The sequence below is a fragment of the Pezoporus flaviventris genome, unplaced genomic scaffold, assembly GCF_033815535.1.
Source record: "Pezoporus flaviventris isolate CSIRO_AGI_PZ_B2104156 unplaced genomic scaffold, CSIRO_AGI_Pfla_v1 ptg000213l, whole genome shotgun sequence".
Taxonomy (NCBI): domain Eukaryota; kingdom Metazoa; phylum Chordata; class Aves; order Psittaciformes; family Psittacidae; genus Pezoporus; species Pezoporus flaviventris.
In genome coordinates, this window is record NW_026892761.1 from 12,259,118 (window position 1) to 12,272,174 (window position 13,057).

The 13,057-nt window shown below is 43.0% G+C and overlaps 1 protein-coding gene across 1 annotated transcript; it reads left to right on the plus strand.

Annotated features, from left to right (window-relative positions):
• Positions 1 to 1,892: 1,892 nt before the first annotated feature.
• EIF2S2 (eukaryotic translation initiation factor 2 subunit beta) lies at positions 1,893 to 13,057 on the plus strand. Its single transcript, XM_061442083.1, has 9 exons — positions 1,893 to 2,019; positions 6,482 to 6,662; positions 7,587 to 7,690; positions 8,665 to 8,800; positions 9,118 to 9,218; positions 9,650 to 9,798; positions 10,703 to 10,759; positions 11,755 to 11,840; positions 12,588 to 13,057. Exons 1-9 carry the CDS (start codon positions 2,005 to 2,007, stop codon positions 12,761 to 12,763), a joined length of 1,005 nt encoding a protein of 334 aa, XP_061298067.1. The 5' UTR covers positions 1,893 to 2,004; the 3' UTR covers positions 12,764 to 13,057.

Below are 13,057 nucleotides of genomic sequence, written 5' to 3' on the forward strand. Positions count from 1 at the left end.
GGGTTTTAAGACCAGCTTAGACGAATGAAATTGGGGTGATATAAAAAAATGGTTATCCTGTCTCAGGACAGTAGGCTGGTCTGGGTGAGCTCTTGGAGGTGAGGTGGGTGTCAGGCTGTGGGTAGGTCAGTGGAGGTATGGTCATTGCCAATCCATGAGCTTCATACTAATGAAGTGTTTCAGTGTTAACAGTCTCATATGACAGGGATGCTGAAGCAAACGCTTGCAGCGAAGGAAATAAGAATTTGGTGGGAGACCATCTTCAGTGTTACAGCAACACCAAATGCGTCTGCTCTACTTATCAACAGCATTGAGTAACAGCTGCCTGCAGTACCTGACAATCCATGGTATCTCTGAGACATAATACAAGTAATAAAGACACAAATGCTGCAAAACCCCAGGGGAATGTGCTGGTATTGAAGCAAGCAAGAAAGGTAATCTTTTGAACTTGTGTTTCAGAGGTTTAATAGAAAAGCACTGTAGTCATACCAGGAAAAGCTAGAACTGACCCTGTCTGGGTGCTATTATGTCTCTAAACTAATGGCTTTGTGTATGGTGCGCTGGGTGCCATTTTCAGCTGAGGAAGCAAGAAAGGTGGGTGAAAGGAAGACCAAGGATAGACAAGATGAGCGTTCTTTCCTTGTAGCTGACTAAAAACAGTTAAATTATATAGAGTGCGAAACCTCCCACTAGTAAAAAGAACAGTACAAGCTTACACCACACAATAGGAAGTTACAGAACTCCAAGAATGTAAGTGTTCTGGAACTATTAAAATGTAGAACATCCCCTAACAATATTTGGGTGGATGTCTCTGCTTTAACACTGTCTTGCATGAAATGGATGATCTTTTGATTTCAAATGGTTGGTTGGGAGGCAGAATTTTAACACACACTTTGTGGTAAGTCATTCTATGGTATATTAGTGCCATGTTCTTGTATTAGCTAGCACTATGGAAATGGAATGAGGAGGAAGGACTAAAAGGATTAGAGCATATGACGTATGAGAAGCTGAGAGCCTGGACTGTTAAACCTATAAAAGAGAAGGCTCTGAGGTGATTTTATCAATGTGCACAGAGGGAAATAAAGTAGACAGAGATGGACTCTTCTGGACGACAGGACAAGGGGCAGCAGGCAAGGTGGAAGTACAAGAAATTCCCCTTATAGAAAACCCATTTCCATCATGTAGATGGTGGTACAGGTTGTGGTGTCCCCTTGGAGTTACCCAAAATCTAGCAGGACAAGGTCCTGAGCAACCTGTTCTGGCAACAGCTCCTGAGCAAGCTGGACCTGGCGCTCTCCTCAAGTCCTTTCTTCCACCAAGGAGCCTGTGATTCTGAGGGAGCAAGGTAGGTATGCTGTTCTAATGACGGAAACAGCAGTATTGCGTTTCTCCCCTTCTTGGATCAGAGCCACCACCCAGTTCTCCCCCTTGCCTCTGCCCGGTCATTTTCTCATTCCTCCTTTTCCCTTCATGCTTTAGTATGCCATAAAGCTCGGAAAGATGCTCTTCCTGGGCCCGATAAACCGAGGGAAGAGGCGCCCTGTGAGCAGCAAGGACTCCTTCAGGCCACATTACTTCTTGAGGGTCCTGCCGCCGCTGCTCCCACCCTCACACCAGCACCCACGGTAGCGGCGCCCGCTGCCCGACTGCCCCCGAGCCTGCCGCCGGCGAACGGACCGGACGGAGGTGCCTATGGAGCCGGCCGCGTCGGCTGCGGCGTGCGGAGCCGCGGGACAGCAGCGCTGGCCCGGGTCGGGGCGGGCCGGGCCGGGCCTGGCCTCAGCACCGCCTCTGCGCCCGGGGCAGCGGCGCAGGCGCAGCCCGGGAACGACAACTCCCGCGAGGCGCCGCGGCGGGCGCGCAGGCGCGGTCAGCGGGGGAGGGGAGCGGAGCGGAGCGGAGCGCTGATGCAAGAGGCGAGCGCGGCGGCGGCGGGTAACGGCTGATCTCCGGGCGGCCGCTGCTCCGCTCCGCCCGTGCCCCGCTCAGCGCCAGGCCGCGGCCATGTCGGGCGACGAGGTGAGACCCGGCAGCCACCGCCGCCGTCGAGGGAGCCGGGCTCGAGGCCTGTGCAGCGTTCGGGGCCGCCGCCATGTGGGCGACCGGGCCTGAGGCCTGCACCCGGCAGCGAGCGCGGCCTCCGCCCCTGGTGCGGTGCCGGCTCCCCGGAGCTCGGGAGGGCGGCGGTGTGCGGGTCCCGCAGCCTCACCGGGAGGCGCGGGCCGCTGCCGCTGAAGCCGCCGGCCCCGAGCGGAGGGGGCTGAGGCTCTGCCGGGTGCGGGGCTGGCGCCTTCCCCGGGTCCTCCCGGCCTCAGCGCGCTGCGGATCCCCCCTGGCCGCGGGTGCGGCCTTTCTCCGCGGCTCGTGCGGAGGCCCCAGGCCCGCCGGGAGGTCCCCGAGTTCTGCTGGAGGCCGCCTGTGCGGGGCGAGGGCCGGGGAGGAAGGCAGGCTCCCTGCCGCTCTTTCCTTAGCGTGTTTCGCGCTCTTCTAGCGACACATGGCAATTAGTCAGCTTACTTGCGACTACTTGGAGTTTTAATATCTTGTGTTTTAACCCTGAGAGCTAAACACCTTTTTAACAAACGGTAACTTCAGGTTTTCCGCATCCAATGGTGTTTGCTTAGGAACACTTCCAGGGAAGTAAATACATCAGTCTCTGAGAAATCTTTCAAGTGTTGTAGATGTTGGCATCTTTACTAACCTCATTTCTATTGCTCTTATGAGGAAGGGAAAGCTTTACGTGTATGAGGTTATAAGCACCCTGGCTGGATGACTGTATAGTGTGTGGGAAACTGCACTGAGATGGCTGTTGTTGTTCTTGTATCTTTTTTCTGGTGTTAAAAATTCCTGTGTGGTTTGTTCCCTTCTGAGCAAAGTGATTGCTCTAGCCTTGGACACAGGCAAGTCATGGTTTGTCCTACATAATAAAGGAGAACTAGTGTAATAATTACTTTAATGGTAGCTGGGCCTGGCTTATTCAGCTGCTTTAGCATCTAGAATGAATGTACAGCATTTTTATGGCTAATTGTGTCCTTGGAACTGCAGTTCTAATTCCTAGGTTGCACTCTGGTTCTGGAAATTAAGACCCAGGAATCCTTGCATCAGATGCTTTCTGTCTCGGGTGGTAATAGGTCCATGAAGTTCATCTAGTTTCTGGGTTGGATTTACTTTTAAGTGTCAGGAAAATAATTTTTCTTGCATAATGCATTTGTTCTGACATTAAGGTATCATCAAGAATACCTAGTATAAAATCATAGAAAGGTTGTGGTTGGAAGGGACCTTAAAACTCATCCAGTGCCAGCCCCCTGTCACAGGCAGGTACACCTTCCACTAGAGCAGGTTGCTCAGAGCCCTATCCAACCTGGCCTTGAACACTATTAGTAAAATTACATCTCTGGATTGCTTATGTAGCAGTCTGACACAGTAAAATTGGTAGCAGATATCATAGTTGAAGTGTTGCTCTTAGTTCTTCTGGCTAATATATGTGTAAGTACATAGGGCTTCTGGAACTCCTGTATCTCAGGTTCTTAAGAGGCAAATAGTTTGTTACTGACGTTAAGCTGGTGAAACTTTAAAGCCAACTGGCCTATAAAGTTGAGGAGGGTGAAGACACATGAAGACAGACTTGCACCTTGAACTGGTATAGATGTTTCAAAACCTTATTTTGTTGCACTGGACTGTAGCTTAAAATTTTCAGAGGTGTGTACAAGACTCCCTGGTAGAAACCCCTGCTATACAGGTGTGGCACGGAAGAGGCAATACAGGCCCTATTTGGTTTGCTAAAAATCCTGCTAGATATCTAAAAGTAGTTTTGTGAAGCTTCAGGAAATAATAGTGAATAATGCTGTTGTTTTGAGGAGCCAGAGGGTTTGGGTCTCAATTGGTCTTAAGAACTTTGCGCTCCATCGTAGGCATCAACTCAGCATAATGTAAGGATACCTGAACTAACTTGATAAGTGTGGAGTCGCTGTCTACTTTGTAGACGTGCCTGTAGACATGCATGTTTGTTCAGACTGATGAAATGGGATTTACTGTGAGGTGTCCCTGCCCATGGCAGGGGGGTTGAAACTAGATATCTTAAGGTCCTTTCCAACCCTAACTGTTCTATGATTCTAAGTTGGGATTTTGACTCTGTAGGGATTTGGAATAAGGAGTAGGCATATATAGAACTGGATATGAGAAGGAACTGTGTGGTCTACAGATGACCCTGTATAGTAACTTAGCTTTGAGGGCAGAATCAGGAACGAAAGTTGTAACTGTGTCTACTCAGGAAAAGCATGGGTTTGGTGTGTTTGAGTTGGGAGCTACAGGCCTTTCAGCAGAGGGCCTGCAACTTTCTACAGTTTTTCAGTGCTTAAATGGTACCATAATGCTTCGACTCATCAAGCATACTGCACAGAGACAAGGAACAAAGAAACTTCTGACGTGTATGTCAGGCAAACCACAGACTAGTTGGTTATTAGGCTGGTTAGTTTATATCATGATTTATTAAAGTGTGTGTGACCCAAGACCCCTGCTTTGTTTTCATTGAAGGCCTTGATGAACACAGACCTCCTTCTCAGGTTGTGGGAGAGCAGTTAGCATGTGATGACTAGGTCTTAGGTTTTCAGAAGCTATTCTTGACCTGACTGGATGGGGTGGACCTTCAGAGCAGTGCACTTTTCAAGGCCAGCTACATTGTTTTCTCGGCATTATAACTATCTCCTGCATCCAGAAGTTGTCCTTGTATGTTAACTTCAGGTTACTTCAGGCATAGTACTACTGAAGACAAAGCCTGCCTCTCGTAGACACAAGATATGCTTTATGGTGGTTCAGAATGAAAGATGTTTTTCTCTTCACAGAGAAGAGTGATTTGGGGCTGGTGGGCTGATTCCTTCTCAGAAATTAAGATCTAAGCATAATCTTACATGTTCTCATGTGGCTAAGCAAACATGAAACTTCATAGTCTTGCAAAGCTTCCATGAAATGAGTCATGATCTTGAAAGTGGTGCTCATGTGCTTGTTCCCAAGGCTGTGTACTCTTGCTGGTGCAGGCAGCTTTCCTTCTGTTTCAGAAGACTGGAGGTTACAAGAGGAAGGCAGCAGACAGTGTAACCGGTTGTGCATATTCTTTGATTATTGTGCATTACAAGAGCATGATTCATACATGATCTGTCTGAGCAGTGGAGGGAACCCTCTGGCAGAACTGCTTTGAAAATTATTCTAGCACAGTGTGTTCCACTAAAAACACACTCAGCAGTTTGAATGCCTCAAGCGTCAGTGTCCCATGATGCTGTGCTTCATACACCCATAGGTGCAGTTTACTGCCTTGAACAGAGCCTTTATGAAACATATAAGTTTCAGAAAAATGGAAGACTATCACTAGAATACCATATATAGGAGAATGACAAGTGTGAGGGAAAGATTGCTTTGTGTGGGGAGGGAAACTGCCAGACTGGCAGAGTGCAACAAACCAAGAAGTTGGAGAGCTGCTCCTCTGATGAAGTGGTGGTATTTTTCAGGAGCAAGGGTATTTGTGATGCTGAATTTTAACTGTCTCTGAGAGCACTCTTCAATTACTTGATAAGAAAAACTGGTGAAAGAGTCTCATTAAAGTCTCTAAAATGGTTTAATGTATTAAATACATACTGTGGTGTGAAAACATGGCCAGATGTATGTAACAAAGCCTACAAATGGCTATGATGTCAGACTTGCATCTTAAGTGGAAAAAAAGTACAAGAAGTTGCTGTGTTGGAAAACTGAATTGCTCATGTGTTAAATATCCAGGTCTGCAGATGATGAGTAGGTTCAAAGTGAGTTTTAGGGTTAGTGTCTTCTTCACAGTCAGACTAGCTGAGTGAAGCTGCTTCACTGGCTACAGAACTCATTAACAGCTTTTAATCGCTTGATCTGAGATTGTTTCCCACCTGTGGGGGGAAAACGAGGAGACCTTTGCTACTTCATGGCACTGAGAGCCGATACAGGTCTTGCTGCAACACCAGCCCCTTCTGGGTTTTTCAGGCTCTAGGGGTATAGATGTGCTTGAAGTTTTTCCTGATGCTGAGTGATTCAGTGATTGCTTGGCACAGTCTTATTTTAAAACTTGAGTCCATAGGGGTAGGTAAAATGTAGAAGTTGTTGGTAACTAGTCTGTCAAAGACTTTAATATGTTTTCAGCTGAACTAGTGAGCAGATGTCAGGAAACTTGGACTGTCATAGCAAAAGTAGCAGAAGCTCTGCTCTGTCAAGCAGCCTTCTCTTGTTAACTGTTCACATCAGTTATACTTTGGGATGGGTCTGTGATGTTTGTAAAGAAGTCTGTAATCACCGGTTTGAGTCAACTAACTTGTATTATGTTGTTACAGCTCTAGAGAAGTCCCTAGTGGGGACTGAAACCAAGAAACAGTTTGGGTAACTGAAGGAATGAGAGAAACTTAAAGGTGTCATAAATATTAAATGGTAGGTGATTATTACACTGCTAAGGAACTCTTGACTTTTACAGATGATTTTCGATCCCACTATGAGCAAGAAGAAGAAGAAAAAGAAGAAGCCCTTTATGTTGGATGAGGAAGGAGGAGATACACAGGTGGAAGAGACTCAGCAGTCAGAAACAAAAGAAGTTGAACCTGAGCCAACAGAAGACAAAGATGTTGAAGCAGATGAAGAAGACAGCAGAAAGAAAGGTAAAGTGAATCCACATAGATAAACTCTCAAAAGTAGTGCTTCTGTATTTTGAGACTATGAGCCCCAGTTCAAGAATTTGGCATCACAGTGTATAATGCTGTGGTTGTAGTTTTTAGAGGATTGAGTAATAAATACCCTGCTGCCTATTTGGAGGGTATATTTCTTTCCTGGTTGAAATCACACTCACAGGCATCCAGCAACCTACCAGTGCTTTCCGAAAAGTCCATTGTCCTGACTCAAACAGTTTTTTGTGTGAGGCAATGAAAAGAGAATCCCTAAAATAGGTAGCATGAAGTTTTAAATCTTCCACTTGCAGTTTGTTGCAGTAATTCCACAATTACAGTGGTTTTCATTTGAACAATTTGGCAATAGTGTGGGTGACAGAAATACGGTTAAAAGGGTTTCTGGTTTTTGGACGACTATGAATGTGATAACTAGTGTGTTCTTTGGAATCTTTGAGAAAATAAGCTTGTGACTGTGGATATAACCTTGCTTTTTAAATTGAGGCCAGTGTCACTTAAGGTGACCTGATTCAGGGACTGCTGTTAAATCCAGTTTGTTGGTAAAAATTGGCTCCTACACTAGATCAGAGAAACTGTACGTTCCTCCTACAGTTTCCTTTTCTTTCAGGCTTCTCCACTCTAATGTCAAGTAACTGGTTTCTCTTGTACAGCAGAAAGAAGGATTAAGTATTTTACAAAAAAATACGAAAATACACTTAGCAGATGCAGAAACTGTAAAATAGTATTATGGTATTTGAGGGTAGATAGAATGACCTCTTTAAAACCTGAAGGATATCTATAAGGGCTACAGACCATTGCTTATTTCTTACTGTAATGTTTTGAACATTTGGATGTAAATTGAAAACCTTAATGCCTAAACTGTTCCTGCAGTTACACTTCTTTTGGCAATCCTGTTTTTAGATGCAACAGATGACCTGGATGATTTAAACTTCTTCAATCAAAAGAAAAAGAAGAAAAAAACAAAAAAGATATTTGATATAGATGAAGCAGAAGAAGGTTTAAAGGTTTGTTTTTATAACTAGGCCATCTCCTCTATGGCTGAAAACTTTCTTGCTTTCATTTTCTCAGGATTGGCAGTGCAGGAGCTGTTCTGAGTCTGTTTTTGTGTCTTAGTGCAGTTAATGATGAAACTTATATTTCTCCATGTCTTTCATATATAGTAGGTTCTGTTGAACAAGTTGCTCCTGTAGGGAGTGAGAAAACCTAACTGATCTGCACAATGAGCAAGTAATTCTGCCATCTCTAGTAACTGTTGACTAGCATCAAGGTTAATTGTCATTGGGGTGAAAGAAGTAAATGGATGTTAGAAGGCATACTCAGAATAGTCCTCTAAAGGACAGCCCTTTAAATAAAGGGTATATATCTGCTAAAAAAATCTGGGTTTACTCCAGTGTTTTCTTTAGAAGTGATTAGCGATTGTTCTGTGTTCCAGAAGGTGTATGAGATATTTTTACTTTTCCCAAGTTTTATTCCAGATTGTGTTTTTGTACCATGTTGTCAGTGTACTTGGCAAGCCCAGAGAGCAAAAGGACAGTGAAATGTTATATGTAAACCTCTTCTTTAGATTCTGCCTTTTGGGGAAGAAAATACCTCTCTGATCTGCTCCAGACAGACAAAATACTTGCTCTGAGTTCTGTACATGTGCAGAATTATGATAACAAGTTGGACTAGCTGCAGGTAGTAGCACAGGTGTGCCTTACCTTACTGCCTGGCATGTAGAGTGTTTTGTTCTCTTATGCCCTAAAATGGCTGATGCCTCTAGGTAAGTATAGCATGACCTTGTTGCTGACCTGCCAAAAGTTAGATCGGAAGGTAAAAATCTGGCCCTGCTTCATGGTAGTAGTGCAGTAGTGTCAGGATTGTGATGGATATTATTAGTACTCATCTAATATAGTGTGCTGCTAGTATTATTTCTGATGCTGTACAGTGAAATTTTTGTTTTAATACTGTGAACTATAGTGGTACTGTTTCTTTGTAGGACTTGAAAATTGAAGGAGATGCACCAGAGGCAGTAGAACCTGAAGATGATCTTGATATCATGCTTGGCAATAAAAAGAAGAAAAAGAAGAATGTGAAGTTTCCAGATGAAGATGAGATAATGGAGAAGGATGAAGGTAAAAGTGTAATCTAGCTCAGTGAGATGTTGAAAGTGAAGCATAGTCCATGTAGGTGAGTAAGTTCTGTTAAAGTGCCTTTTTTGTTTCAAAATTTGTTTTATTACCTATACCCACTACATTTATCAGAAAAATGATCTATAAAAGCACTGTATAAATTTTCTATAACTGCTGATGTCAGAAGTAGGCAGACAGAGAAGGCTTGTGTCCACATCATAGTGGAATCTTCTTTGATGTTCCTTTAGAAGTGGTGTAAGCAGGAGGTTAAAGAATGTTTCTTTTCTTGTTAATGAATACCATACCACTTTCTTTTACAGCTTTTGAGGATGAAGATAGCAAAAAAGATGATGGAATTTCTTTTAGCCTTCAGTCAGGACCTGCATGGGCAGGCTCAGAAAGAGACTACACATATGATGAGGTAGTGTTCAAAAGTCTTTTTCCACATTGATGTGTAAAAGTAGAGCAGAGCATTATGCTCATGTCCTGTTTCTAACTTAAAGGACTTGTAGTCATAAGCTCATATCACAGTTAATTTTTGTATAGGGCAATATTAGTGATAGCTAAAACACCTCTGCTAACAGGCTGAGGTACTTGTAGATGTGAAGTAAGCACTTGGGAAAACAGCTTTTATGTTTTGCATTTATGAGAACATTTTGAAGCATGTGTTAAAAAGCATGTGGGGAAATGCTAATGGGCAAAGAGTCTAATACTGTATACTGTTTAGACTAATAGGGTCTAATACTGTTTACAATACATTGTAAACACTGTTTCAGGTGGTTTTATAGAAGTGATGTACTTGATTTGAGAACTACAAGATACTCATCTTGATGTGAATCCCTCTTTTGGCAGCTGCTCAATAGAGTATTTAACATCATGCGGGAAAAAAACCCGGATATGGTAGCTGGAGAAAAGCGGAAATTTGTCATGAAGCCTCCGCAGGTTGTAAGAGTAGGGACCAAGAAAACATCTTTTGTCAACTTTACAGATATCTGCAAATTGTAAGTTTCCCCTTTTACTCCCGGAAGTAGCAGGTAAATGCACATTTCTGTGCTGTTGGCTGTTGTGTTGAGTGCATGTTTTCTGGCCAAAGAATGGCAAACCATATGTAAGCTCACAGTAATTTCAATCATACTGCATATTGCTTCTGCATTTCTCTGTGAGAACATGTTTATGAAGATGGTTTATTGGATAATTTCTTGTTTTATATCATGAAAATAGTAGACTTGCTACACGGGCCTCATGGACTGAAACTAAACCTTTTGTGATTTCACTGCCTCCTATCAGGTGTTGCTGATACTATTTTGCAAGTCTTGGGCAAGAGGGTGGGGAAAATTCTTTGATTTGAGCTGGCTCCAAATACTTTTCTCTTGGTAAATGCTATGGAAATCCGTATTTCCCCCTGCCCATATCCCCCCCCAGCCACTGTTTTCTGCAGTGCTTTCTGTGTCTTAGTCGCTTCTTGTTGTGAAGGCAGTTCTATTCTTGGTGGGTACTTACAGGAATCCATACTGGTTTTGTTTCATAAGTGTGCTAGAAAATAGTCTTGGTAAAATGATACTGAAGAGCTAGGTAGTACACTAAAGTGAATTTTTAAGTGTAGCTTGTAGTACTTGTTTCAGGGAATGGCAGGGGGACTGGAGAGTAAAAATGGAAAAATCTCAAATAGAAAATTTGCTTTCAGTAGTTACTGTAATTGTGTGTGTGTGGGGGTGATGGTGGCTTTTTTTTATTGTGGACTGTTCAGCTTTCTCAGTTACTGTCTGCCTATGCTCTTTGGTAGGCCTTCTGGTACTGCCTCTGTTTAAGTTTGATAATTTAAGGTCATTTTAGCCTGCCAGTCCTGTATAAATACCAGCCTTCTCTGGAAGGGGAAGGTTAAACATATTCTTACTTTATTTTTAGATTACATCGTCAGCCAAAACATCTCCTGGCATTTTTGTTGGCAGAATTGGGTACAAGGTAAGGCTACTGGGCTGTGTATGTGCTTGTGCATGTCAGAAACAAGGGCAGCATGATTGACATTATCTTGGGTTTTTATATGTACTTGAACATCAGGCTCTTCTTCCCTGCACTTAGATGCTGTGCTGAGTGATTGAAGAGATACCATCTTAGGGAAGAGGTACAGAGGCAAATTTAAGTCCCAGGGAAAAGTCTGGATAAGGCTTTGAATTCCCTCTTTGGGACCTTTCTCAAAGATGTGATAGCAGAGCTGTTTGTCACAGTTGCTGAGGGTGTCTCTGTGGCTCATTTCAAGCTGAGGCTGATGATGGGTAGCTAAGGAAGAGAGAATGCCTGACTGCCTAACAGTGGGTCTTGTGGGCCTGTTGCTAGTTACTCTGTCTAATGCTGCAGTTAAATCCACGTGTCTTACCATAAAACTTTATTGAAGATCTCATGCTGTGGTGGTGTACTTTCTGGTTGTCTAGTCATTGCTCTTTTGTAGACTACAGTGTTGTTATATGTAAACACAGAGAATCAAGGAGTCTAATTGCAGTGTGTATATAGCAAATGCCAGTTTGATTGGGCTTTGGGGTATCTTCAGCTCCAGATGACTTAGAAACCGTAATGTGAAAAAACATTGAACTTACTGCATCCAAATGGCTGTAAGAGGGTCTTACTGTTCATATTACCCTTACTAGAGGGTCGTCTTGGTCACTTCTAAGCAGGTATTAATTTCCAGTTCTGTAAAGCTCTTCTGATGTAGTTAACTATGAGGCTGATCTCTGCTGGAGTTTGCCTTTACTGCAGTGAGGGTTATGTTTGGGCAAAACTTCCTGTAGGCTTTTAAGTACCTTCAGAATGTTGCGTTTTTTCCCCCAAAGTAATTCTGGCTTGCTTTTACCTTGAAGAATGCATCATTATCTTGCTTCATGTTGTTTTACACTTGTTTCATGACTTCTTTTAATGCTTGGCATCTTCTGCAAATTAAGTAATTGATTTTTCTTTCAAATTAGTGGCTCAATAGATGGTAACAACCAACTTGTAATCAAAGGAAGATTCCAGCAAAAACAGATAGAAAATGTCTTGAGAAGATATATCAGTAAGTAGAACTCCTTTATCCATTACTGATTTTTCTGAACCTTTGTGATGACCAGTGGTCCACATATGGCTCATGTGTGTGTGAATACTGTGCAGGTTCTGTTCTAAGAAGCTATAACTTTGTTACAGCTTTATAATGGAATAATGCAAGTACAGGTGGTTCTACCCTGCTTCTAATAAGCACATAAGTTGTATGCTGTCCTGGCACTAAAACATACCAAGGAAAACAGTAAGAGCATTTGGGAATTGTGCTTTTGCTTCTGATGATCATTTCTTTGCGTTGAGGACTATGGAAAACAGTGATTGTTAATTTTAATGTTAATTTTGTGTTTAATTTAATTTGCATGCTAATTAACAAATACATCGTGCCTGTCACAGACTGCTATTCAAAGTACTATAGATTATAGGTAACAAAATATACTTCTTTAATGTTCTGTCTGTCACAGAGTTGCTGTTTCAGCAGAGGAAGTTACGGAACGCCAGTGGGAAATCTTAACTAGTGGTTGTTGTTTCTAAAGCACCAGTGTCAGCACTTAATGTTCCATCTGAAACCTAGTCTTTATTAACTTGGGAACTAAAGGGAATTTTAGGTTGCCTCAGCCTCTGTGGTTTTCATAGTAAGCCACTTCTAAGTAAATGCACTTGAACAGCCTTTCAAGGCAACTGTTAAACTAAAGGCTGAAGAAGCGGTGACTTGTCTGCTGACAGTGCATGATTTTTTAACTGCCACTCAATTCCTTTTCTGCAGAGGAGTATGTCACCTGTCATACGTGTCGGTCACCGGACACAATCCTACAGAAGGACACCAGATTATATTTCTTGCAGTGTGAGACCTGCCACTCTCGCTGCTCCGTCGCCAGCATCAAAACTGGTTTCCAGGCTGTCACAGGCAAGAGAGCACAGCTCCGTGCCAAAGCTAACTAGTTTGCTAATCAACACTGGATTTTGCAAAGTGTTCTGGGGAGATATGACTGGACAGGTTTACAATCGGAATGGATTTACCATTGTATTAGAACAAGATTGTAAAAACTACAAGAAATTTGGCTTTTGATTGGTCTGTGAAATCCTTGCAAGATGCAGATCCTCAAGCTGTTCACATACATTTGCTCATTGAATATATTTTACCAACTGTAAGGAACGTGATGGGAAAGGAGGTGCTTTTTAATCCGTTCACAGTTCTGTAAAACACAAGATAAATTAAAGATACTATAACAGTGA